The 25,618-nt window shown below is 58.9% G+C and overlaps 2 protein-coding genes across 6 annotated transcripts in view; one reads left to right on the top strand and one right to left on the bottom strand.

Annotated features, from left to right (window-relative positions):
• The window catches only part of PDE4DIP (phosphodiesterase 4D interacting protein), a 34,654-nt gene extending 17,764 nt beyond the window's left edge, over nucleotides 1-16,890 (top strand). For both annotated transcript variants that reach the window (XM_054833387.1, XM_054833386.1), the window contains 29 exons: nucleotides 118-312; nucleotides 973-1,116; nucleotides 2,159-2,237; nucleotides 2,777-2,865; nucleotides 3,042-3,158; nucleotides 3,604-3,741; nucleotides 4,077-4,189; nucleotides 4,953-5,080; nucleotides 9,139-9,230; nucleotides 9,356-9,516; nucleotides 9,618-9,933; nucleotides 10,026-10,194; nucleotides 10,335-10,451; nucleotides 10,537-11,011; nucleotides 11,246-11,481; nucleotides 11,721-11,772; nucleotides 12,078-12,295; nucleotides 12,680-12,874; nucleotides 13,440-13,661; nucleotides 13,787-13,918; nucleotides 14,059-14,178; nucleotides 14,270-14,447; nucleotides 14,534-14,658; nucleotides 14,844-14,945; nucleotides 15,128-15,315; nucleotides 15,563-15,700; nucleotides 15,776-15,914; nucleotides 16,037-16,083; nucleotides 16,322-16,890. In XM_054833387.1, the coding sequence (XP_054689362.1) occupies nucleotides 118-312; nucleotides 973-1,116; nucleotides 2,159-2,237; nucleotides 2,777-2,865; nucleotides 3,042-3,158; nucleotides 3,604-3,741; nucleotides 4,077-4,189; nucleotides 4,953-5,080; nucleotides 9,139-9,230; nucleotides 9,356-9,516; nucleotides 9,618-9,933; nucleotides 10,026-10,194; nucleotides 10,335-10,451; nucleotides 10,537-11,011; nucleotides 11,246-11,481; nucleotides 11,721-11,772; nucleotides 12,078-12,295; nucleotides 12,680-12,874; nucleotides 13,440-13,661; nucleotides 13,787-13,918; nucleotides 14,059-14,178; nucleotides 14,270-14,447; nucleotides 14,534-14,658; nucleotides 14,844-14,945; nucleotides 15,128-15,315; nucleotides 15,563-15,700; nucleotides 15,776-15,914; nucleotides 16,037-16,083; nucleotides 16,322-16,354 (4,458 nt within the window). In that variant the 3' untranslated portion in view covers nucleotides 16,355-16,890. The remainder of the gene's footprint in view (nucleotides 1-117; nucleotides 313-972; nucleotides 1,117-2,158; nucleotides 2,238-2,776; nucleotides 2,866-3,041; nucleotides 3,159-3,603; nucleotides 3,742-4,076; nucleotides 4,190-4,952; nucleotides 5,081-9,138; nucleotides 9,231-9,355; nucleotides 9,517-9,617; nucleotides 9,934-10,025; nucleotides 10,195-10,334; nucleotides 10,452-10,536; nucleotides 11,012-11,245; nucleotides 11,482-11,720; nucleotides 11,773-12,077; nucleotides 12,296-12,679; nucleotides 12,875-13,439; nucleotides 13,662-13,786; nucleotides 13,919-14,058; nucleotides 14,179-14,269; nucleotides 14,448-14,533; nucleotides 14,659-14,843; nucleotides 14,946-15,127; nucleotides 15,316-15,562; nucleotides 15,701-15,775; nucleotides 15,915-16,036; nucleotides 16,084-16,321) is intronic.
• A 210-nt stretch (nucleotides 16,891-17,100) lies between these two features.
• Nucleotides 17,101-25,369, bottom strand: PRKAB2 (protein kinase AMP-activated non-catalytic subunit beta 2). 4 transcript variants are annotated; one of them, XM_054833398.1, is made up of 8 exons: nucleotides 25,259-25,369; nucleotides 22,346-22,523; nucleotides 21,937-22,103; nucleotides 20,938-21,031; nucleotides 20,270-20,390; nucleotides 18,908-19,041; nucleotides 18,530-18,598; nucleotides 17,101-18,055 (listed from the first exon to the last, which is right to left on the bottom strand). In XM_054833398.1, exons 2-8 carry the CDS (start codon nucleotides 22,505-22,507, stop codon nucleotides 17,978-17,980), a joined length of 825 nt encoding a protein of 274 aa, XP_054689373.1. In that variant the 5' UTR covers nucleotides 22,508-22,523; nucleotides 25,259-25,369; the 3' UTR covers nucleotides 17,101-17,977. The 4 variants fall into 4 exon arrangements, with proteins under 4 accessions (XP_054689373.1, XP_054689376.1, XP_054689375.1 ...); XM_054833401.1 differs by having other exon boundaries at nucleotides 20,276-20,390; XM_054833400.1 differs by lacking the exon at nucleotides 25,259-25,369 and adding an exon at nucleotides 22,780-23,468.
• Between the last annotated feature and the right edge of the window lie 249 nt (nucleotides 25,370-25,618).

The following is a 25,618-nucleotide window of genomic DNA, read 5'->3' as shown; positions in this document are numbered from 1 at the left end:
TTGCTGAGATGTTGCTCTCTCAGCTACACCCAGGCTGAAGACCTGTTCGTCCTTCAACAGCTTGCAGTTTGATGGTAGCAATGCCTCCCCATCTCTCCTTTCCTCCCCGTTGTTCAGGAGCTTACAGCAACTCTGCTGTGCAAGCTGGGCCCAGGACAGAGTGAGGTAGCAGAGGAGCTTTGCTTGCGTCTCCAGCACAAGGAGAAAATGCTGCAGGATCTCCTCAGTGACAGGAACCGTCAGACCATGGAGCATGATGCTGAAATCCGGGAGCTGCTGCAGGCGTTGAGCACCAAGGAGCAACAGAGCAGAGTGAGTTGTCTGTGGTGCCGCAGTGGGGAGGCTGGGGTGGATGGCTCTGTCTTGTGTTAAGCAAAGGTGAACTGCTCTCTGGCTGCTGTTGGTGTAGCCTGGTGGAGTGTTGAAGAACCACCTGAGATGCCATCAGTTGTTTCTAGGTTGGTCTCAACCCATCATATGGGAGCAGTTGTGAAGCAGCAGCTCTTGTAGCAAAGTTTGGGTGTCAGGTTCCTGTCATTAAGTGGACCGGGCAGGGTTTGTGTGTGTGGTGGGGAAGGAGGTACACATCCTCTTAGATATCTGTGCTGCTGGGCTTGGGGTAGCAGAGGGGCTGTGGGAGGGCTGCTGCTTCACATGGCTGTTTCCAGACCAAAAAAGAAGACTGAGCCGTTTGTGTAACGCAGAAGTCTGAGGAAGCTCTGCTCCTTAGCTCTGCAGGCCGAGAGGCCAAGCCTTGCTGCATCTGTTTGGCAAGTAGAGATGGGATGGCTGCAGCAGAGCCACTCTGAGTGGCCAGGAGCAGTAGCTCCCAGGCTGGTTTGCAGAGCACTTCTAGTCTCAAGTGACAGATAAATATTGAGATGGTTTCCCTTAGTCCCTCAGGAATGTGAGGGACAGGGATCCCACCCCTGATCACAGCCCTGTCTTCCCCTATTTTTCCTGCTCAATCAGACGGCTGCTGAGAAGATGGCGCGCGCTTTGGCTGAAAGGAGCTGTGAGTTACAACTCCTGCGTCAGCATGTGTTGGGGAAGGAGTCTGTCGGGACCCAGTTGGCTGGTGCCAGGCTGTTGAAGCAGGACAAACAGCCCATACAAGTAAGAATTGTTCACTTTCTCTGTCTGTGGCCTCAGGCCTCCATGGAGAACTGATTGCCACAGGAGGAAATGGGGGGGACCACAGAGAATGATAGAAATGAAAGTGGGATTAGAGGAGAGACTTTCTATAGGAGGAGAAGAAGAAACTGAGGAGCAGAAATGTTGCTTGGATGTTCTGATCTTGATTCCACCAGCCTTTGTCACTCAATGTCTCCTTTCGTTTTGATCAGGCAGTATTCGAGTCCTTAGGGCACATGAGAGTATGAAAGAAATCCACCCTCTGACCTTCCAGCATTGACCCAGTCCTTCCTTGGGCTGGGCTGCCTCACAGTATTGTAATCCCCTCCCTGACATTGTCACATTCTGGAGGGGACAAGAGAGCTAATTTTAGGTCCCACTAATTCTTGGCAGAGCCTGCTGGCTGTTTGCTGTCTCTTCCACAATTGGAGCTGGTATTTTTAAAGCGGCTTTGCTAAAAACCCCTTTGAGGCCGAGCACAACTCTGAGGCTACATATGCCATGCTCCTACTTGAGCAGCTGTTAATGGTTTATTGGTGAGCTGACATGTCAAATGTTTTTCAGCAGCTGTAAACAGGTTGCTCATTTCTATTCCCAGGATCAAAGTGAGCTCTAGAGACTTCCAGGGATGTGTATATGGGCCAAACTCTGTGTTTTCCTTCCTCCATGATCCCTCTAGGCCACATCTTTGGATGAAGATGTAGGTGTCTGTAGAATCCCAGTTGAAAGATGGGTTTGCCGCTGCTGAGTGAAACCTGTTTAATCCTTACTATGAAGATACTGCTAGCAACCTCTTAGTGCCAAATAAAACAAGGCCAGAGCCCTGTTGCCCACACATAGAGCTTCTAGGTTGGGTGCAATTCACTTGTCCCCGCTGCCTGGCTAGATCCCCTTCATTGGTTTCTCACTTTTCAGAGCATCAACAAAGCAGCCAGCAGCTTTGCTGCAATTCTGGAGCTCTGGGGAAGCTGCAGGTGCTAGGTTCCCCGTAAAGGTACAAACCTGGAGGCTTTTGTGTTTTCAGGAAATACTACGAAGAGCTTGCGGAGCTACAGCCATTGCTGGACCCCCGCAGGGGGACAACAGCTGCAGGACGGAGGGAGGTGAGTGTGGTGACAGCTTCTTTCAAGGTCCCCAAACATGACCAGGGCTTTTTGCTGTGGGGGAAACATGGTTATATGAAACTGTGAGAGAGTAAAGAGCTCTGAGCAAGAGTGAGTATTTTGAAATAAAGCTGTGCCTCCCCTTTGGGTGATGGTTCAGGGATGTCTGGGGATGGGAGTGTGGGAAAGAGAAAGACTGGTGTCGGGTTTGAGGTGAGGTGCTTCCACTCAAGAGCTGATGCTGTCCAGTGAAGGGGTTTTGACGTTATGGTTCAGGCTGGGCTGAGACAAGTGCAACTGATTTGGGTTCTACCTTGGGGCCAGGACACCTGAACCTTGCCAGGGTGGGACAGCAGGCTTGGGGTGTTGCTATTACCTTGGGCTGCTGTTTAGGGATCAAGCGGTGAAGAGTGTTTACTAAGAGGCAGTCTGGTGGGAAGCACGAGCATCATAGACCTATCTTGCCAAAGAGGGATTTTGTCTGATCCTGGGGTCAGAGCTAACACAGTAACCCTACAGTAACCAAGCTGTCTTTGCAGTTACGATGTCAGCAGCAGAACTGGAGAAGGATCTTGTTAATGCCAAAGAGGAGCTGGAGCTAATGGCAAAGAAGGAAAGAGAAAGCAGGGTGAGCTTGTGATGGAGCCTGTGCTGATCTCCCTTGCTTACAGGAGATCATTGGGCTCACTGGAGATTTTGGACCCCTCTATTGTGAGGGTACTCCCAGTGAGAGAAATGGGGCAGCAGCTCACAGTGGGGTTTGGGCTTTCTGAAGTCTTTCACGGACTTCTCTTCCCTCTCTAGCGGGAGCTCACTGCTCTCCAGTCTGTTGTGGCCACGCAGGAGGAAGAGCTGCAGGTGCAGGCCTCAGATATAGAGTCCTTGACCAGGACCATCCAGATCAAAGAGGACCTCATCAAGGTGAGATAACCTGCTGTGCTGGGTCAGTTCTGCCTGAGAAAGCTGCAGAGGAGTCTCTTCTTTCCCCATATCCTCAGAGTAACGTGGCTGGCTGTCCGTGGATGGTGGTGCTGCTGGTTTGTCTACAGCCCTCTGTTACTTTGGTCAGAAAGCAAAGGTCCCAAACCCCCAGAGTGTCCTTATTTGGCTTTTTGCTTTTAGTGTTCCAAACATCCTTCTTTGAGTCCTTCAGACAGAGTGTGTTGTGTCCCTTCTCAATTCTTGCTCCAGGCTGTTGTCTGTGCCTAATACACTCTGGGTGTTTTGGCATTTCTTTCCTGGGAGACCTGGGTCTTCCCAAACACTGGAAACTTTTGGCAGTTGCGTTCCAGGGAGGATTACGAAGGTCCAGCTGTCCTTGTTATTGATCCCTTCTTCACTGACCCCTCCTGCTGTTGGTTTTCAGGATCTGCAGATGCAGCTGGTGGATCCTGAAGAAATTCCAGCCGTGGAAAGGCTGACACAAGAAGTGCTGATGCTTCAGGAGAAAGTGGCCATAGCAGAGTCACGAGGACAAGAGGCTACTGGAAACAGAAAGCAGCAGGTAGTGTGCCATGTTGGGCAAGCTTGGATGTGTTTATATTTCTGCTGGTGCTCAGTGATGAGGCTTTCTTTTCAGCCTTTGGATATGCTGAGATGTGCCTGTTCTTGGAAGCTGGCTGTGTATAATAGGGGGAATACAAGAGAGGAGAGGATTGATTCCCTTTAGCACTTGTCTCACGGCAGAGTCTTTCGGGAGTCCAGAGGTGACACTGATCAACTTGATCACTTGGACACAAGCAAGAGAGGAGGGAGAAGCCCCTGTTTCTCTGGGGCAGCCAGTTGCCTCCTTTGATTTCTGTCTCTAAGTGTTATATCTTGTCTCTTCTCTCCAACCAGTTGTTACTGATGCTGGAAGGGCTGGTGGCTGAAAGGAATCGGTTAAATGAGGCTCTCCAGGCAGAGAGGCAGCTCTATGGCAGCCTGGTAAAATTTCACACGCACCCAGACAGGTAAGCGAGACTGCCTTGGCTCTGTACTGCCCTGCTCCGCTGCTGGGGCAAGTGTGGGTGGTCCAGTGGGCAATCCCTGAAGCAACGATCATTCTGCAAGTCTGAGAGCCCTCAGTGGGAAAGAGGGAGTCTAGGCAAAGAATGTGGCTTTGGGAGTCCCAAGTTTTAGGCTGCCGCCTTCTCTTGAAGAGGCTGCGGTGGCCAGCTTTAAATGCTGTGTAAACTCCCCCCGTTGCCACCGATTGTTCAGGCTCTGGGACCTCCCTCTCTTTTTCCCTGGCTTAGCCCTTCCTGGCTCAGCTTCCCACCCACACTTGGCCACCTTTCAGAGGCTTCTGTCAAATTCCCAACCAACTGTTGGGTTGATAAGGATCTATCTAGGTGCTTATCCAGGCGGTTGTTCCCCCAGTGCAGCGTGGCCTGCATTCCCTGTCCTCTGCACTAATCCCCTGCCCTTCATGGGGCTGCGACCTCTGGGATATTGGAGCTACCTGATAGCAAGAGAGCACATAAGTGGAGTGCTTGGGTAAGTACTGAAGAACAGCTGGGAGTAGGAGTCCCCTGCCATGGGCTGGAGCCTTTTTAGGGGATGGCTATGCTGTGGGGAGGTTTAGAGGTGAGGCAGGAGGTGGCAGCGTTGCCTGGGGAGCATGCAGGGCCCCTGCCTGGAATAAGCGTCAGTCCCAGATGGAGGGGCCAATTTGGTGTGCGCTTGCTGCAGCCTGTCTAACCCTCTTCCCTTTTGTGCGGCGTGTCCGCTTAGCGCTGCGAGAGACCACACTCTGCAGGTGGAGCTGGAGGGGATCCAGGATCTCCGGGGACAGCTGGAAGAAGCTCTTGGAAGAAGCTTGGAGCGTTTGAGCAGGCTAGAGACGCAGGGCGCCATAGGAGGTGGGGAACAGGAGCGTGTGAGAGTCCTACCCCAGCATGCCTTCTGAGCACTGACGCTCGCCCGCCTGCCACGGAAACGGTTCACTAACTGAGCGAGCCTGTCTCACTGACTCTGGGAGGGTTGCTTTGGTACTTAGTAATGGTACGGTAGAACTGGTGCAGGGCTTTTTTTTGTTTTATTTTTGAGCTGCTTTGGAAACGGCGATCAGTGCAATCCACCTGTGTCTCGTGTATGTTCCTGTCTGACCCACCCTGGTGCCACTGATGTATTTGCACATTCAAATCATTCCATTTTAGTTGATTTCCCTCATCCCCCTTCTGCTCTCACCCCCATGGGCCAAATAAAGATTCCCTTTCTCTGAAGGAAACACCAAATGTTCTCTCTCATCTCCCAAGTGCATGAGTGTGAGTTTTTGTATTCCCCCTCCCTGTTTTTCTTACCCAGTGGCATCCCCTGCTTGGGTTGATGGTGGCTGTCCCAAAAGGAGAAGGGGTATATGGAAAAGTGGGTTCCAGACCCAGAGAATTTGAGAAGGGCCACAAGACCACGTGGCACTTCCTGGGCCTCTTGCACAACATTTGAGTGTAGAACCAATGATTCATTCTATCCTTAAACCAAATCCTACTCCAGTGTCAATGATTTTTACTGACTTTTTTCTTTTTTCCTAATTGTCTCAGCCTGGCTTGTGAGTGCCTTCAAGGGAGAGCGTTCTCCTCTTTTTTGACAGATGGCTTGGGGTAACTGAGACCTGTCCCTGCTCCCAGGGTCTGGGCTGGGTCTGCTCTCTCCCTCGTACGTGCAGATCTCACTCAAAGGCTCCACATTCCCCTTGGGCAATGGGAAGGGTCCTATTTCTGCTTCGCTGGGGACAGTCCCACTTGTCACCCCTGCATACCTTTTCTAGGGCATCTTTCACCCCCTCTGGGAGTGTTGGGGCTGGCATGAGAGCTGAAAACCAATAGCAACAGCTTTCCGATGACCAACGCTTCCCATGCGTGGCGGGCTGTGGATCAGCTGTCTTGTACTCAATCACTTCCCAAGGTGTCAGGAGCAAATTTTTTTCCTCTGAGCATCTGTTTCTGCTTGCTGGGGGAGCTGAGCTAGGAGCGAGTGGAGCAGAAGAGCTCTGTCTTGCTGGGCTGCGCCACCTCGACCCGTGACTGCTCTGCTGCACATCTCCTTGGGGCTGTTTCGCGTTGCACCACCTTATCCCATGTCCTGCACCCGTGCTGAGGTTTTCTCTTCCCTGCCTGAAACAGGGACCGGAGGCAGCACAGCTCTCCCTTCACACGCAGCAGGTCAGCACTACTCCTCTGGGTCTGTACCTAGCTGTGTGGTGAGTTCAGCAGTTCTCATGTGGCCTGAAGGGACACAGCTGGTGGCTGCTGGGCAGCTCTGGTACTTGGTTAGCTTTTCCTTTCTTGTGTTTCATCTCATTCCCTTCCTCTCACTTCTCTGTGTAGCACCATCTTCTCTTTCTCCTTCTGCCTCTCACTTTGTAGGAGCCTTTTTGTCCCTGTCCTTCTCTTTCCACCTTCCCTCCTCCATCCTGGCTCTGATGCCTGGCTGGCTCCGATGCCTGGCTGGCTCCCTGGTCCCTCGGGTACCATGGAGCCCAGGACCCAGCACAGGCCCACTGGCATGGCATGAGGAAAGTCTTGGCTGGTGTTCCAGCAGCTCCCATCTCTTCTTGTGTGTTTTGCTGCAGAACTGTCCCTGGCCTCTGCTAGCATCCCTGCTGTAAAGTGCCCCGTAGGGGAGCATTACCCTAGGCTGAGGTGTCCCAACTGTTCTGCTCTGTTCTTTAGGGCCTCCTTTCATCCCTGATATCCCTGGCTGTGCACTCCTCTGCGCCACAGGAGGACCAGCCTGAGCATCCCATGCCTGAGAGCACCCTCTGTCAAACTATGCAGTGCTTTGTGCTGTCTTGTAGCTCTTTGTGGAGGTCTCTGCTTCCTCTCTCAATTTCTCTGGGGACCTAGCTTCCCTTCCCTTGTTCCCAGCAGTGTGAAGACCTCCAGTGCAACCAATGCACCTGGGTGTCCGGTGCCTGTGGGCTGTGTGCAGTTTTCAAACCATGCAACTAATTTTCTTTGCCTTCAGGCTAGGTGGGAAAGACAGAGGAGTCTCTGAAAAATAGTGCTGTGTTGTACTACTTGTCTCCTTTGCTGGTAATACACAGAGAGCTGAGCAGCCCTGGTCCCATTGAATTTGCACCCTGGTGTGCTCCTGTTTCAATGGAGGCTTCAAGCACTTGGTGAACAGCAGCCTGGGCACAGGCTGCCCTACGTGCACACTTTTCTGCTCCCCCAGCACCACCTTCCTCTTCCCTCCCCCCCCCTTTTTTTCCCCCTTGAGATTTGTGCTCCCTTTTTTCTGCCCCAGTCCTAGACTGCTGGGAGCCACGTGGAGCTGTGGGTGATGGTGAGAAGTAGGGTGCTGTGTCCTGGCACAAGATGTGGTTCTCCCGTGTCCCCAGAGCAGCTGTTCTGGCTGTGAGCCACCCTGCCCACCCAGCTCATGCCCCTCAGCCCCCCAGAAAAGCCTGCAGCTGAGAGTCTACATCCCCTTGTCCTTTGGGGCCCTTCAGCCATCGAGATGTAGCCCTAGGTGCTTTGTCACCTTGCAGGTTGTGTCCCTGTGGGCTCACAGGGCTGTGCTTTGGCTGTGCTGAATGCCACCCACGGGAGATGCTGCTTTACTGGGGGGCTGCTGCCGCTTCCACCTGCCTCTAAGTGTTTTGGTCCTGGAACAGCGCTTCTCTGTGATGGCTGCCCTCGCTCCCTGGGCACGGCTGCTTTGGTGAACAGGCTCCACCGTGCAGGGTGACACCTGCCCAGGCTGAGCACTGAGGTGCTCGTGATTTTTGCAACCTCCTGACAGTTGGCTGTCACGAGTGGGTCTCCTGAGTGTGCTGCCATCACGGTGCTATGCAACTGCCTGTCCTGCTGCAAGGCATGTTCCTGGTTGGTCCTCGGCTCTCCCTCCCAGGAGCCGTACGCTTCCCTGCTGGCTTCTCCTTCACCAGCCTCTCTCCTGCCAGGATCTCTCTGCATTCCCCCGTTCCATGTTCAGCCTTGCCTGGGAGCTCCAGAGCTGATGGTGCTGGTTTGAGGCACAGTCAGCTGCAAAACCTGGCCTTGCATAGCCCTAGGGACTGTCCAAGCTGCTGTCTGCCTGGGCCGAAGGAGCATTGGGGGTACATCCATGTCCCAGCCCAGGCAGCCTGAGCCTAAGCAGGGCAGGCAGGGCGCTGGAGCTGGGTGGGGGGAAGGCTACCCAGACAAGGGGTGCAAGCCCTCACCCCGGGCCGTGTGCCAAGGGGCCAGGAGCAGAGCTGTGTACGAGCAGAAAGGCATGCCCCCAGCTCAGCTCTGTGGGGCAGGGTGGACCCAAGCCCCCCCACCCACTGTGGTATGGGATGCAAGTGTCCCTTTGGCTCTGCAGGGCCAGCGCAGGGCTTGCAAAGAGCCCAGTGCCACGCATGGCAGCAGGGCTTGGGTGGTGTGGGCAGTTGTGTTGGTGCCCTCCGTGAGCTGCCCGTGCCTGGGTAGGCCATCGTGTGGGGTGCACCCCTGCACCCCTACGCCCCTGCCAGGTTGGGACAGCACCAGCAAGGCTCCCTGACCGAGCATGTGCCTCTGCTGCTGCTGGCTGCGGCTTGTGCGGTGGCTGCAGGGTGGATGGTGTGCATGCGTGTGTGTTGGTGCAGCAAGCACAAGGTGGTGTGAAGGCAGAGATGTGGATGGGGCAGGTGCCATTGCTGGGATGTGTCCCTGGGGCTGCGGGCAGCTGGGGCTGTCCCCTCCCTCGGTGCAAGGCCAGCACAGGGTGTTGGGTTGGAGGTCCGGCATGCAGAGAGGGGGTGGCAGGGCACAGGGATAGTGGGGAGACCTCAGTCCTGCTGGGAGTCCCCCAGCACCAGGCATGTATGAAAGCAGGCACCTGCCCCAGGGCTGCCCACAGCGGCCACAGGCATCACCAGGGAGGAGGGGACGGAGGCAGTGCCACCATTGCCACTGCTTTGAGCACCTTGTTGTGCTGTGCTGTCCCCTAGGTCAGGCCACAGGCACGGATGCTGATGATGCCAGCACCAACTTCACCGACAGCATCAAGGAGGAGGCAGCCCGCAGCATGGCAACCCAGCACGTGAGTCAGGGCAGCGCAGCACCGGGAACGGGGTGGCAGAGTTGGGCACTGTGCCACTGCCAGACTGTGTCTTGTCCTAGCCCCTTTGGAAATATCCCTGTCACTCTCTGTCTTTGTCCCTCTAGAGCAGCCCTCGGGCCCCTAAGGAAAGCAGGGGCACTGAAAGGACCCTGATGGGGACCACAGCACCCGCCATGCCAGAGCGGGAGCTACGGGCAGAAGAGGAGCTGCGGGAGCTGAAGGCACAGCTGGAGGAAGCTGGTTTCTCTTCTGTCTCCCACATCAGGCAAGAGCCCTGGGGTGCTGGAGCCAGTGGGTGGCAGTGGCTTGAGGGGGTACCCTGCATCCCGGCCGCTGCCTGCCCTTCACAGTGCCTTGTGCCCCCAGGAAGGCGATGCTGAGCCTGTGCCTGGAGAACGCGGAGCTGAAGGAGAGGATGGGTGAAGCCACGTCGCTGCTGGAGAGTGGGGAGCAGGAGGAGGCTGGGCTGGGCAGCCCCTCGGCCCCTGAGCCCCGCAGGCTGCAGCGGAAGAGCCGCAGCACCCTTGGGGACCGCCCAGCCGGTGGCAGTGGGGATGGCCAGGGGGTCCTGGCAGAGAGGGGAGCTGTGCCTGCCAAACGCCCAGCGCTGGAAGCACGATCCCAGGATGATGTGCCCAAGAGACCCTGCCCTAGCACGCCGGGTAGAGGGGACGGGAGCCACGTAAGTGCCCTGGGCGCAGGAGACCAGGATGGGGATGGAGATAGAGATGGGGATGGAAATGAGGAGCTCACAGCCCGTCTCCCCTCTGGCAGGTGGAGGGCACGGTCCCTGGCAGGGGCTGGCCAGGGCTGGGCACAGAGCTGCGCTCCCAGGTGGTGCAGGGCCAAAGGCAGTGCCAGGAGCTGCAGGACAAGCTCGCCGCCTCGGAAGCCACAGTGCGGGCGCAAGCCGAGCAGCTGGAGAAGTACCACGTCCTGCTCCGTGAGTTAAAATCCTGGGCAGGATGGCGGTGGGGGTGTCTATATCGAGCCTGGTGTGCCCTGTGCACTGTGCTGTATATGGGGCAGGGGTGGTGATTCCTGCCCAGAGGGGGACCCTGAGCTGATGGGGCTGCCCGGCAGGTGAACCCCATGCCCAGCAGCTCAGCAAGCAAGTGCAGGTGGACTTCCAGGACCTGGGCTACGAGACGTGTGGGCGAAGCGAGACCGAGGCTGACCGGGATGAGACCACCAGCCCTGGTAAGGAGAGCCAGCAGCTCCAGGCATCCCTCTGCCTTGCCCACCCAGCATGGAAAAGTGACACCATGCCCTGTCCCCTCTGCAGAGTGCGAGGAGCCCGATGTATTCAGCGAGCCTAGTCTGGGTGAGGAGCTGGGGTCCCCGTGCCAGCCAGGGGTGCCCAGGGCGGGCAAGGCTGCCCGGAAAGCCATGGTGCCAGCAGACGTGGGGGCCCTGCACCAGCACATTCAGGACCTCAAGGCACAGCTGCTCAATGCCAACAAGGTGATCCAGAGCCTGCAGCGCCGTGCCCGCTCCATCTCCGTCACCAGTGGCTACACGTCAGGAGCTGAGCGGCCCCCACCGGGTCCCACGACCCTGGCCTCCCCAGCCCACAGCCTCACGGATGAGGACGAGGGCTGGCAGTCAGATGGCCATGGCACCCTCTGCCCACCCGCCCTGCGGGCACACCGTGATCTGCAGCACCTGGTGCACCGCGTTGCCCTCCTCGAAGCACAGCTGCCCGCATCCAAGCCCGGAGGGGTTTTGCCCAAGGATCTGCAGTCTGCCACTTGGCCGGGGTATGGCTGTGGGGATTGGGACCAGACAGGGGGCTACATGGGTCCCCAGGGGTTGCCCAAGGGTGGTGGCTCCTTGTTGCATGCTTTCCCTGCAGTCCTGGGGCGTTTGCAAGGTGGGGCAGAGCCCCAGCAGTGGAGGGTGCACAGACTCCCCCCGTGGCACCCTGTCCCTGCCGTGCTCTCTGGTGGGGGTCTGGCAGCCTTGCGGACCCCCTGCTTACTGATCCCTCCTAGGAAGTATGACTCGCTGATCCAAGCACAGGCTCGGGAGCTCTCCCACCTGCGGCAGACGCTGCGGGAGGGCCGTGGGGTGAGCCGCAGCCTGGCCCAGCACCTGCGCGATGCCCTGCGGTCCTTTGAGGACCTCCTCCGTGGCACTGACATCGACTACTACCTGGGCCAGGGCTTCCGGGAGCAGCTGGCCCAGGGCAGGCAGCTGGCTGAGAGGCTCAGCGACAAACTGGGCACCAGTAAGTACTTTGGTGGGGGGTGGGGGGGGTGGGTACTGAGGCTGGACATCACGGGGCATGGTGGGCGAGGAAGGGATGCTTTGATGGGTGCTGTGAAGGGCTGGGGCCATTTGGACACCTTGTACTGTGTGGGCTACCCACTTCAAGCTGGGTTGTCCTGTCCTGCTATGGCTCCGTTTGGGGATGGGCAGCCTGGGGCACAGGGACACTGACTGCTTCTCTCTGGCTTGGTTTTTCAGGAGATCGACAAGATGGGGAGGATAAAACCGGTCACGAACTCCTGGCACTGAGGTACCTGTTCCCAGGGAGGGACCTGCTCTGTGTGGGCACCCCAGGGACTATCACTGCTCTAGGGGTGGGGGGCTGGGGTGCCCTTGGAGTCTCTGCTCCAGGTGGACATCCTGGGGCTGCCTGTGCTCTGGGGATGGGGAACCCCAGGTTTGGGCTGGGCACGCCATGGCTCTGGGCAGCCTTGCAGAGTGGGTGGGACATGACATGTAGAGTGTCATGCTGGAGCATGCACAGCACAGCAGGGAAGGGCTGTGGGATGGGGGTCACCCTGCCCTGCCAGCCATGGTGATGGGCCACTTCCTCAGGCTCAGCCGTGAGCTCCAGGAGAAGGAGAAGGTGATTGAGAACCTGGAGGCAAAGCTGCAGGAGCGCTGCGAGTCCCCAGGCAGCAGCCGCCCTCCCTCTGAGTCGTCCCGCTCTGCCACCAGCGCCTCCTTCGTGTCTGAGGGGCTGGAGCCATGCTCTGATGGGGACATGGCCAGCGAGTGCAGCCAGTGCTGTGAGGAGCCCGCCCGACCCGCAGGTACCGTGGGGTGCCGGGGAGCCACAGCTGCGGGCTGGGGACATGCAACCCCTCTGTGGCTTGTGGGTCCCTGCAGCAGTAGGTGCCCATCAGGGGCTGCCCGTGGAGCACCATACCCAAATACCAGCCTAGTGGGGGAAGCACACAGCACCTGGGGATGCAGGGGAGCGTCTCGGGAAGCCCTGCCATGGTACCACAGCCCTGCAAGGCTGGGACCTGGCCAGTCTCGCACGGGCTATCTCAGCCTGCAGTGCCTCCAGACATCAGGACTTGGCTGCTCAGGGCGTGTCAGGGTCCCCAGCGCCCTGGGGAGGAGGGGTCCCTGCCAGGCTGAGCCAGAGCCATGCTAACATCTCTCCGTCTCTCTCTCTCTCCTGTCTGTAGGCCTTCACTTTGGCTCCTTGTCCAAACCCGTTAGTGTTCCCCTGCCTGTGCTGGCCCCCGGGCTGCCCCCCTTCCTGCCTGCTGGGCCCCCCCCTCCTGCAGCACCCCCGCTCCTGGGCTGCTGTGGGACCCCCGTCTGCTCCCTGGCCAAGGCGCAGCAGGAACTGCAGGTGCTCCGGAGGCAGCTGGGAGAAAGTGAGCACTTGCCTCCAGCATGGGTTTGGTCCTGCCTGCCATGCCGTGCTGTGCTGTGCCGTGCTGTGCTGCATGGCCCCCCACTCTCTGACCTGCCTGTCCTGCCCTGGCCCTTCTCCTGCTTCGTGGGGCTACTGCTTTGAGGTTGGGTCCCATCACTCTGGTTGGGAGACAATAGGGACATGTGGTTTTCATGGAGAGAGGACCTGGTAGGTGGGATGGACACAGCCTGAGGAAACACTAGCCCTTGGTGTGGGCACTTGCACGTTCTAGGGCCTCTGGGAAAGGGCTGGTTTGGTTAGTTGTTGTGTGGGAGTGAGGCTGAGACCCTCCAACTTGTGTCATGTAATCAAGAAGCCCTGGGAAAGCCTCTGCTCTTCAGGGGGAAATGGGTTTGACCTGGGCAGGAGGTCGATGATGGGCAATCACCATGGGGAGACATTGGGCTGCACTGTTGGACAGGGCAAGAAGGGGGCAAAAAGCACGTGGTGAGAATGTGTTATCCCCATTCTTCCTCCCTGCTTATTGCCATCCTCCTCCTCAACGCTTTGCCCTATGCGTGTAGGTGTGACGCTGCCCGTGGCACCAGCAAAGTCCACAGCCCCACTGGGCCCCTTTGGAGAGGGCAGCAAAGCCCCAGCATTGCTCTGCCAACACAGTGCGCTGCAGAACCTGGCTGAGATCCCCGGGGCCACTGAGACTCGCGCCCTTTGGGACATACCTCCTCCCGGCCAGCTGCTTTACGGGGCCCTGCCGTCGGGGTACCCCTCTAGCCAGAAGCTAACAGGTAAGGTCCATGTTGCAGAGTATGGGGGCATCCTGGATGCTCTGGTACAGGGCAGGATAGTGAGGATGGCATGAGGCAGGTGGCACAGCCATCCCTGCCCTGAGCCGCCGCCTCGGCTGTGGCAGGGGCAGACCTGCTGGAGGAACACTTGGTGGAGATCCGCAGCCTGCGCCAGCGCCTCGAGGAGTCCATCTGCACCAACGACCGGCTCCGGGAGCAGCTCGAACGCCGCCTGGCCTCTACTGGCAAGGCCAGTGGTACGGTGCTGCACTGGGGCCAGGGCTGCCGGGGGGACGGGCCAGGCTTTGCACACCCCATTGCACGGGGAGGGCACTCCCCTCCCCGGGCATGGCAGCGTGTTGGGGAGAGAGGCTCAGCACTGGCTCCCCCTTTGCAGGATTGCCCAGCGATGTCTATGCCCAGGGGCTGGAGCCAGGGCTGCAGCTGAGCGGGGAGAACCAGGCTCTGCGTGACGACAACCGCACCCTGCGGCTCCAGCGTGACCACCTCTCCCAAGGTAAGGCCAGCCACCAGCATCCCGGGTCTGGGTGCCAGAGGGCACTGGCTGAGTGGGGCGGCAGTGACACCTCCATGCTCTCTGTCCCCAGAGCTGGCGCGGGTGCAGGAGGCGCTCCTGGCTGCCTGCTCTCGGGCACAGGAGGCTGAAGCAGAGCTGGGCCAGAGGCGTGGGGAGCAGCGAAGGCTGGCGGAGGAGCTCGCCGAGCGCCAAGAGAGCGTCCAGCAGCTCCGGGACGAGCGGCGCTCTCTGCAGGAGGACAACAACAGGTACGGTTTGGGGCATTGTGGCCTGAGGGCCAGCAGGGCTGTGGGTGGCATGGCTGGCACCAGACTCATGTGTCACCCCTCTGCAGGCTGCAGCACACGGTGACGCTCCTGCAGCAGCAGTGTGAGGAGCACCGCCTGCTCCTGCAGACCCTGCGCACAGAGTTGCAAGTCTATGAGAGCATCCCTGGCCCCTCTGCAGAGACCCGGGCAGGTACGGGACCCACGCCCAGCCCCTCTGCCCAGCTCCTGGTCTTGCGGTGCCTGGCCCCTCTCCTGTCGTGGCAGCAGGAGGGACATGGTGGCCCTGCTGGCAGGCAGAGAGGGAGGGAAGGACCCCAGCAGCCCCAGGCACAGAGTCACAGCCGTCCGTAGGGTCTCAGACACTTCTTGTTCCAGGCTGCTTCCCATCTCCTCCGGTGCGGGATGTTGGCACAAATTCAGCAGCTCCCCTCTTCTCCCCACTGCCCTCTGACACTTCAGTGGCCCGGCGGATGGACGGTGGGTACCGGAGCCTGCCCACACGTGTGCCTCAGGGGCTGCTGAGACCTGGCAAACTCGTGGCAACACCCTTGCTGAGCAAGGATGGAGAGCCCAGGGCAAAGCCAAGCCCCCAGGATGGGACAGGGAGGGCCACAGGGCGGGCAGGCAGTGGTCCTCACCTAGCTCTGCTTGTTCCACAGAGCCACGTGGGGCAGACCCACCGGCAAGGAAGAGCGAAGAACCGACAGGGGCTCATGTCGTTGGCCGCTTGGACACCTACCGGGCCCTGGAGCAGCATATCCTGGAGGGGAAGGCGCTGGCTCGCGAGTTGATGTGTCTCACGCGCCCAGCGCTCGGGCTGCCCAAATGCCCACTCCCGGGAAAGGAGGTAAAGTGTGGGTTGGATGGGGCTGGCGGTGGCTGGGGGTCAGACCCTCTGTGGACCCTGCATAAAGCAGCTCCTGAGCCCATCATCAGCCCCGAGGCTTGCAAGGGGTGGCGAGTGGCAGGTAGCCTCCAGCCTGGGGGCTGTTGCTGGCGCTGCCCTGCCATGTTGGGCTGGGCATGGTGAGTCCCCAGGTGCAGTGGGATGCAGGTGCCCTGGCAGCACCCGCTCCCGCACCCTTCTCCCTCAGGCCCTGGGGTGGGCGGGCGCGGGGCACCTCTGGGGCAGTGCCAGCACCCTGCACCGCGTCCTGGAGGAGTGCGCATCTTTCCTCGCTGCCTTCTGGAGCACCGTGCTGCCCGTCAGCCCTGCCCAGCACCCGGGCAAGGTAAGCACCAGGCTGGGGGCTGGCAGGGTGGTCCGGGCTGGGCACTCGCCACTCATCGTGCTCGTCTCGTCCCAGGAACAGGCGCTACAGGGTGAGATCGCGGCACTGCGGGCCCAGCTCTCAGAGAGGGAGGATGCTCTGCAGAGCACGGCCGAGCGGCTGCGCAGCACAGCCCAGCTCAAGGACAGCATGGAGCAGTTCATCGTGAGTCAGTGTACGTGGCCCGGGTGGTGTCCTGCTGCGGGGTGGCACGGCCAAGCTGGCCTGGTCCCCATGTGCCCGGGGTGGATCCACAGCACAGGGACCTCACCGACCCCATCTCTCTCTCCCTTGCAGTGACCAGGACCCACAATGTGCTGCGCAAGGCCAGGACAAACCTGGAGGTGAGTTTGCCCTGGCTGCCAGCACGGGATAGGGGTGGGTGACCCTGCCCTGGTGAGCCCTGATTCCCTGGGGAAGGGCACAGATGGCAGACACCCCATGCTCTGCTAGCAGAGTGGTGGCTGATGGGGGGTGCTGAGGGGCCAGCTGTGCGTGTGGGGGGACACACAGGGACCCATTTTCCTTGACACAGCTGTCCTGCAGTGTTCCCCCTTATTGCCATGCGTGCTCTCTTGCCAGGTGAAGGCACAGCAGGCCCTGCCCGTTGCGTGAGCCCCAAGCAGGGCAAGGAGCGTTGCCCCCGGCCGTGGAACAGCCCACTGGCTGCCGAGCCGTGCCACATCAGACAGCTGGAGCGGACCCTGTCCCTGCTACTCCAAGGGCTGGAGTGGGGGGAACAGGGGTCTGGGGTGCCCGGTGCTACACAGTTTGTGGGTTTGGGCTGCTGTGGTGGTCGCATGCCCTCCACCTGCCTTTGCTTGGCATCGCAGCTGCTGGCTTGGGCTTTGCCTGCCCCATGCTTCAGCACTCATCCCCTTCCACCCACTGTGCTTAGAGTGGAGTGTCTCCCCGCGCTGAGCACCCTCTCGCCCCGGGACTTGGTCCCATTTGTAACCCTGCTGTGTACCTGTCCCTGCTCGTGGATGTATGTATATGTATATAGATAAAGGTATCGGAGCTGCATTTTCGGGGCTCCCTGGGCATGTCGGGGCCCCAGTGCAGGAGGAAGATGTAAGAAATGCCATGTTCTGTTCAGTGGCTGGAGACTCCCCAATAAAGGTTTCCTTTGGGTTGTGGTGTTTCTGGCACGCCTGTCTCTGCAGCTGTGATCCCCCCTCCCCACGCTACCCATAGCGTGGGGGGCCATAGGCACCAGCTGGCCCCAAGCAGGGGGCTCTGTGTCCCACCCCAGCACCCCCAAGGGCAGCTCTGTGCCCCACCATGCGCTCCATTCCCTCCCGTCGCTGCTCTGGAGCCCCTTGCTCCTCCAGAGCCCCCCACCAACACGAGGCCAGCAGCACTGAGAACAATAAATACTGTAATAAATAGAGAAAACCCTGTCACATGGCACTGCTCCGGCAGCAGGCGGTGTAGCCGGGGTCCTGGGGTACCTGCCCTGCTCCCCTCTCCCCAGGCCCCCTCGAGCGTGGGCGTGCACAGGTGCTGCTCTGGCGGTGACGGTCAGCCTTGCCCCACAGAAGCTCTCCGTGTTGGGGACGGGGCAGGCATTCAGTCCTTGACAGTGCTGTCCCGGCGACAGGTAAGCGCAGCTGTGTCCGGCTGTACTCTCCCTCCCGCTGGCTCGACGCTGAACCTGGCAGAGGGCTGGGGCTGCAGCCAGAGCTGAGAGCCCTCCTCGAAGCTGGGGAGGCACAGGAAGGGGGGCAGCCCCATGCTCAGGGCTGCGGGGCAGGGGGCAGGTGGCAGGCTGGGGTGTCCCAGAGCCCCTAGGGATCAAGGTGGCCTTGGAGACTCATCACCAGGACAGCACTGCAACCCTCAGCAGGTAGGACACGTTCCTGGGGGCCTGGGCTGGGGCAGTGCCAGGACCACCTCAGGGCCCTTGCAGGCTGGAGAAGACAGGTAGGGTGAAGCCCTTTCCGTGTCAGGTGCGAGGAAAGGCTATTCTGGTGAGCAGCAAACAAAGTGGCCCCAGAGACTCACAGAAGCCAAGGGGAGCTGTAGGTGGGCGGAAACCAAGGGTTAAATCAAACCACACCAGTAGGATGGGACAGTGTCACAGGCCCCAGCGGCCCTGGGCTCATCGCCGGGGCCTGTGTCCCTGCCAGGTTCGAGGCTGGAGCCAGAGGCCAGTTCTCACACGGTCCCGTGGCCCAGCGTGTGCAGACAAAGCGGCTTTTCGTGTCCTGCGTGGGGGGCGGGCGAGGCCCCGGCTCAGATGGGCTTGTACAGCAGCGTGGTGACGTACTTCTTCTTGTAGCGGTGCGTGGCGCTTAGCACCATCACACCGTCCTGCGAGAAGCACAGCATCAGTGGGAGCAGGCAGGAGAGCCAGGCTGTGCCAACCCAGGAGTGGGGCACCCCGAGGCAGCCGTGGGGAAGAGGGCTCTGTGGGCTCGAGGAGCATCCCCAGCCCATCACTGCTGTCCTGAGCCTCAGGGCCAGCAAGACGTGTCCAACACTCACAACAGGGAGCCAGGGCAGAGCAAGGGAAGGGTCTGGTATGCAACAGGCTGCCTGGCTCCACCATGCTGGGGGGAGGCAGCTACAGGGGACTGGGGGCTGTAGGGAGACCACAACCTACATCCCTGCACGTGCCACGCTTTGCCAGGCAGCCAAGCTGTCCTTGCGTGGATCCTCCCACCCCTGCACCGGCATTTCCACCCCCAGGCTGTCCAAGTTCTGCTCCCTGCAGGTGCTGCAGGCTCCTGGGAGGCAGAGAAGCTCCCCTTCCCTCACCCAGCGGCCTTGCAGGACCCGCTTTACCTTGATGGAGAGTGCGTAGAGGTGATTGAGCATGACGTGGTTGGGTTCGGGCAGCAGTGCTGGGTCACACTAGGAGAAGAGGAGTGTCACAGGGGAACAGCAGAGCCCTGCCCCCCCAGCCCCAGCCATCACAGGGAGCAAGGGGCTGCCATCTCAGGCAATCTGAGCTGCTGGCGTCTCTGGCTGTTCTGAACAGGAACAGAGCTCAGGTAAGCACCAGGCACAGAAACCAGTGTGATTAATGGGAAAAGTGATGCATTTCCCAGGAAATGGCAGGGGCCAGGCACCAGCCAAGGGGAGACGAGGCTCCCTGCAGACCGGACTCCCCTACCAACCCCAGTGTGGCTCTCTGTGCGCAGACAATATGCTGGTACCTACCGAGATATTGGTGTCTTTGTTGAGGATGACCTGGAGGAGGTGAGGCGGGAGGATGGGTGGGGATTTGAAGCGCTCCTCAGGCCGGTATACATACATCTCTTGGCCGTAAGGACCAGGTGGTGAGCTTGATAAATCTAAAGAGAAGAGACAGGAGGAGACATGAAATGGCTAAAGTAAGACTGGTGAGCACAGAGCAGCTCCCAAGATGCTGAGAAGGACCCAGGAGGGTCTTTCAGGCACAAACATCTTCCATGAGCCGTGACCATATATCCTATAGCAACAGCTCAGCCTTTTCACAGCAGAATAAGCAGCCAGGTGAGCCCTGGGCATTTCCAAGCAGGGCTGTAAGCTGGTACGTGCACTGACACACACAAGCACCCACTGGTATCCACCCCCCACAGCTCTTAGCATGGTTGGGTCCCTCTCCCTGTAGCAAGCAGCCAGTTTGCCCCAGAGCTGTACCCTTTGCAGCAGGGGCACGGGCACAGCAAGCAGCAGGCCTGCATGCTCTTGGTGCTGCAGGACTGCCTGACAAGGAGGTCCTGGAAAGGGCAAAGGGGGAAGTCCAGACTGAGCAGCTGCTCAGCCCGTGTGAGGGACCACGGGAGCTTCTTGTCACTGGAAGCTGGACTGGCCATATCTCCAAGCCACATCTGACCTGATCATATTGGAACAACCAGCACCTGGAAGGGCTCCACCTCCCTGGAGCTCCTGCTGCTCGCTGGCTTCTTTCCAGTGAAGTATCTCCTGCCCAGGCTGGGCAAAGACGTGGAGCTGAGGCTATATCTGAGATGGGGTTTGTACCAGGGACAGCAGGCTGCGCTCAGATCATCCTGGACCGAAACACAACTGAGCTACTTGCCAGCATTACACACCGAGCCAGCACTGCCAGTGTCTGTGTGGTAACCTAACCTGCTGCTGTAACACAAGTGGAGTGGGAGGTTTCCGATGCGCTAGCATTAGTACAAATTACCTTGGCATGAAAACCAAGAGGAGCTACTGAAAATAACCTGGATCCTACTCTCACCTAGCTTGTACCCCAGATCAGATGACTTACTCACAGTTAGGCAGACAGAAAGGGGTGATGTTCCTGGCGTTCATCAGTCTGAAATGGCTGCCTCAGCCACGCACAGGCACTGACCCTGCTCTGGGACAGTGCTAGCACAGAACAAGTTACACCAGCACAGCCCCTCAATGGAAACAAGGCCTCAGCTGTGGGCTGCTGAGGACAGGCTGCCAAACACTACTCTTCCCAGGTGCACACCTCTGCTCAGGGGGTCTGTTTACCCCCAGAGCAGCGAATCTCCAAGCAGAGGAGGTGGAAAATAGCACATGCAAAGCTATAATGCCATAAAAACTCACCCCGACCTGAGGTTTCTGAGCTCTCCAGGGAATCCACCTTCAAGGCATCGAACACCTCAAAGTCAGACTTCTTGACGTGAATCAGGTTGTTAATCGTCCCCATCTGGCTGGTGACCACAGGCTGGAGAGAACTGAGGTAAGAGTCTTCCTATGTTCACCTCCAATTGAAGCGTACTCAATGCTTCCTAGATCCTCCTGGCCCAAGCTGTCTTTGCTGCACAGGTGGCCACTGTCTAGCCCTGCTCTATGCTTGCAGATCTCTGCTGTTTATCCTGGGAGGCTTCCCCTTTGCTCCCAGGCTCCTACATCACCTCCTGTTTTCATCCTCCACCATGCTACATGCTGATGGGTAAGTGTCCTCTCCTTCCCATGCTGCTCCTCCACAATTCAGTTTGGAGGAGAACCTGCAAGTGATTGCTGACCCCATGGCCCATCTTCCCCCACAGCCAATTCTGAATGGGGCTTAAAGGCCTTTTGGTGTTTCCCTGACCCTCAGTACCTCCCTGACACTCCCCCATACAGCATGTCTAAGGCTCTGAAAGGACTCACGGGATGGAGGCGCCCCTTTTGTTTTGCCAGATACCCTCTGCTCTTCCTGTTCCCCCTCTGCTGCAGTTACAGTCCCCTGAAGAGGACAAGTCCTGCAGGGATAAAGCTTTGAGCGTTACCTCAGATGGGTCATGGACCCACTGGCCGTCCACAAAAAATTTGTACTGGTGCTCTCCTTCTGGGAGGTCCAGGATAGCGACAAAGTCGTTGTGGCTGTGCAGAGAGAACAGATGTGCAACAGCATTACTGCTGATGCTCTGGATGCTGCTCTTTCATGGGGTCCCAGAAAACAGGACTTTTTCACGTGCTTCCCAGCCCTTCTACCCCAACATCTTCATGCAGGGTTAGGCTTGCTCATCATCAGCCATCTGAGGCATGGACACAACAGGCACGACCGTTCAGAGCACTAGTATGGCTCAACTCCCTGGGAGTCCAGCTGCAAGGAGCCCAGCCGGCAGTCCAGCCTGCAGACCTGCCCTGCGCGCCCAGGGAAAGTCGGCGTGACAGACACCCTGTGCGAGACACGCTGGGGAGGATGCGCAGGCAAAGCATCTAACCCCGCACTGGCACTGCAGGATGGGGACAGTGAGGGTAGCAGCCTTGTTTGTGAAGCCTGAAATGGAGATAAACCCATTCCAGATGATTTGCTGGGATTATGCCCAGAGTCCTACACAGTGTTTCCACAGAAATCACAGATGTATTGCGGAACAGCGAGAACATCATTAGGGCAAGAAGACATGTGAGAGACAAACAAACAACCCCTGCTGGCAACAACGCAACTAGGCATGGAGTAAGGCCACAGCCAAGGGAAGAGCTGACAGCTTCAAGGGGACTGCTGCATACCTGGGCAGGGCTCTGCTGCCAGGACTAGCTGCTGCGTGACATCCAGCTGGGCAAAGTGGCCCGTCCTGTCCTGTCCTGTCCCTCTGTTTCACAACTTCCCACCACCACAGCAGCACCACCCAGGGAAGAAGCTGACTATGTATGTGTGCTCAGACCCTCCAACTTGGGTGAACTGGGAAAAGCCAGGTAAGCAAAGGGAACGGCAACCAGCACAAAGAAGAAAACATTCCCTGTGATGGAGCGGGGAACATAGGGTGACTTGAGGGACTGGCTACCTCTTGATGAGTGGGATCTTGGTGCTCCAATTGTTGAAAGATCCGGAGATGAAGACCTCTTTGCCTCCATCAGCCCAGCGGATGACAGTAGGACGAGCCTGTTGGGATGGTTTCACTGACTCTTCCAGATCTGGCTGCCACGACACAAACTCCTTGTCCCCAGGAATCTGAGCAAAGAAAACCAGAGCCTGACTGAGACACAGAGACAACTGGGACCACATTTGCTTCCCCCTGGTCTCCACCAGCCCACCCGCACATCCCAGACAGGCGCATCGCAGAGCTCCTCCAGCCTCCCAGCTCTCCACAGACCCCTCACATGGTTGGGAGCACAGCCTCAACCAGACAGTAAGCTGAAGCCCCAGCCAGGGCCCCAGAGGGCAGGACAGGGAAGGCAGCAGCCGGCACCTACCTTGGAGTCGTGGGAGCTGAAGACACTGGGGTCGTCGGTGCTGCCCACCATGATCTTGTGTGGGTGCTCCTTGGTGGGGTGGGGGACACCGGAGCCATCTGAGCGGTGGGACTTGGAGCCATGGCGCTCCCCAGACACTCGCTCACTGGTGGTATTCCCCATGACAGCTCAGCAGCCCCTGTGAGAGAGAGAGAGGACGGCAGTGTGCCTGTGCCCACGGGCTCTGGCAGTGAGGAGAGGAGCAAAGGCGCTGTTTCCCAATGCTCTTTGCCAGGGCAGACTGACAGCAATCCTAAAAAAGGCCCAAAGTTCATTCCCACTGCCAAGTTTGGGAGCCGAAGGGGAATTTAACAAACAAGACAGCTTGACCTCATTATAGCCATATCCTTATGAACCATCACTCTAGTTAAGCTGGTAATTGTTATACTCCAAACCTGATACCAGTTACACTGCGTCCCACACAAGCCCTCAGCAGCTGGCATAGTAGAGGGGCTGATGGGAAAAATAAAGCCAACCTTTATTGGCAAATCAATTGCTTGGCGTTAACAGAGACTCTTTCACAGTCCCACAGTCAGGCTCTACAGACAAATCCCCTACATCCAGCAAGAAAACAGCCGGAGAGTGAAAGTAGCAGCTGTTTAACAGTTCCCAACAAGTCTCTAAGAGCTTGCAGAAAGAAGAGCAGAGCCTCGCGCCTGGCAAAGGCGACAGGGAGCATTTAAAGTGTCCGAGTGGAATTGCCCAAGCTGGAGGTTGGCCAAGACGTGGGGCTAATGCCATGGAGTCCGAAAAAAGCTCAGCTCTTGACAGCATTCGCTTATGAATCACTGGGCAAGCCATCATGTCAGCTGCAGCACAGCGCAGCGAGGAGGTCTGCTTGTTGTGACCCTAACCAGCAGCACCACCCCGAGTGCTCTGGCATCTGCCCGGCCATCCAGAGACACAGGACGAGGGAAGGGGAATCTCAGCCGCCTCAGCATCGCTCTGCAGCTGGGGATGGGCCGTCATGCCGATCTCACCCAGCTCAGAGAAGGCAAAGCAGAAGAACTGGCCATACAGCACCAAGCCAGGAACAACTACACACCTCTCAGGACAAACAACAAAGCCATTGCAAGCTACGTGAGACTCTTCAGGCCTTACTTGGTTTCCAGCAGCCAAGATGGATTTGGGTTCTTGCCCCCTTCCCAGGCTTATTTCGCAGCTTTCAGCTTACCGCACTAATCATGAGCTCTGCCGGGCAAAGCAAGAGGACAGCTGGCCTTGGCCTTGCTTCATGCACTTAGTTGCAACATTTGGAGATTTGTTTAGGCGATCAAATTATATGAAGGGTGCCAGGCAAGGCTGCCAGCCAAAGCCAGGCTTTAGAACGTTACAGAGCAATTACTAAAGTATTTCTTAAATCCTGAGGGCTAAAAGGCAGCTCGAGAGGGCAGCTAACCCTCTCAGCGAGGATCAAGTGTACCTGAAGATCCAGGTCAGATGAGCTGCACCACCTTCTCTGACATCTTCCCCCTATGCCCTAGGGGAGGCTCAGCTAGCTCCTCACAAAACCTGCCCCTGTGCCACTAGCCCTGCTGCTGAGGAGCTTCTTCCCCAGTATCTCTGCTAAGGCTCCCTTACTTCTCATCTACAGGGAGGAAAGTAAGAACAGTTGAATGTCCTCTTGTACCGAGACAGACCTGAGAGATCCATGCAGCTGTTACCAGATGTGAAAGCCACCCTTTCTCTTCTCTAAAAGGAATCTGGTCCCTCTGGTTGTCCCTTACAGGTCATGCTCTCAAAATGCCTCCAGAGGTTTCTCCCAAGTGGTGGCTCCTTCCAACATGTGGCATCTGAAACCTCAGGCAGACAAGACCACCCACCTCCTGCATTGCACACATGGGCACCCTGCGCTGGGCCAGCGAGCTCTTTGAGCATAGCCAGCGGTACTTGGCTTTACTGAGTTAACTTCTACAGCTCAAACCGTCCTGTGTTCAGACAAGCCCTTGTGTACTCGTGTCACGAGTACATCGAAGTCACTAGTGGAAACGCTGCCCGTACCAAAGCCCAAGCTAACCTCCGCAGCCTCTGGGCGCATCTGCTCCCAGTTTGGCAGCAAGCCGCTGCCAGCTGCAGTCTGCAGTAAGGTGGGTGCCTGCCGGGGGGATCACAAGGCCCCTTCAGTTTCACCCAGCCCCACCTCCCCACTTTGCTTCTGAAAATGACATGCGAAATGCACCAGTTGCCCCCCAAAACGTGCCACGCGTGCTGCCTCTCCCACCCGAGCCACACTGGGAAACACAGGCAGCCAGCCTGAGGGGGGTTATTTGGGAGAGCACCCCAAGCCCACAGCCTGCTCGGCTGACACCCCCTGGTCCTGGAGTCACCCTGGGACGCCCCATCCGCCTGGACTCCCCCGCTTCCCTGGTGCGGCGAAGGGAACCGGAGCTCAGCCCTGAGGGTGCCGTAAGGGGCAGGGGATGAGCTGGGCAATGAAAGGCTCCCTGCCCCGGAGTCGCGCCAAGCCGGCACGGCTGGGACAAGGGCTGGGCTGGGCAAAGCGGTGGCGGTGGCAGGGCTGTCACGGCACACTCGGCCCACGGCTGCCCGCTCCCCTTCCCCGCCAGGTCACGGTGAAGCGGCGTCTGCCGTGGCCCTGAAGAGAAGCGGGCCACACCGGCAAGGGACAGGGCCCTCCTGAGCCGGCTGCAGGGCGCGGCTGGGGTCAGCCACAAACTAGGGGTCCAGGCCACCGTCACCCCCCGCGGTGTCACCCGTGGGGACGCCCAGCCAAGCCTCGCCCACCATCTCCCGCAGCAGCGCCCGGCCGGCTGCCACCCGCCCACCCGCGGCCTGTCCAGCCGTGACACCCCGCTGTCACACCCCCCCCCCGCCCCGCCGCGGGGCCCGGCCCGGCCCCGACCGCGGCCCCACCTGGCCGCCGCCGCCCCGCTCTCCGCCTCCGTCCAAAATGGCGACACCCCCCCGCCGCCACCGCCAGCCTCTGCGGGGCGCTCTGGCCCGCCCCCGCCGCCGCTCTATGGCCGCGCCCCGCCCCCGCGGACCCGCTTCCCCGCTGCCGGGCAGCCGCCATATTTTTTGAGGGCGGCTTCGCCCATTGCTGTTAAGGGCGACCGGCCTGGCACGCGGAGGTGCCGGCTGAGGGCCGTGCAGCTTCAGCCACACCGCAGCCGGCGGGCGGCCATGCCGGTTGAGGGCAGGGCGACGGCTGGGGCCCGGCGGTGGCGGGGAAGGGGACAGGGCTGGCTGCGGGGCTGGGCAGGCTGGCTGCGG

The sequence above is a fragment of the Grus americana genome, chromosome 8 (genome assembly GCF_028858705.1).
Source record: "Grus americana isolate bGruAme1 chromosome 8, bGruAme1.mat, whole genome shotgun sequence".
In the NCBI taxonomy this organism is placed as follows: Eukaryota; Metazoa; Chordata; class Aves; order Gruiformes; family Gruidae; genus Grus; species Grus americana.
This window is presented reverse-complemented; position numbering and strand designations above follow the sequence as displayed.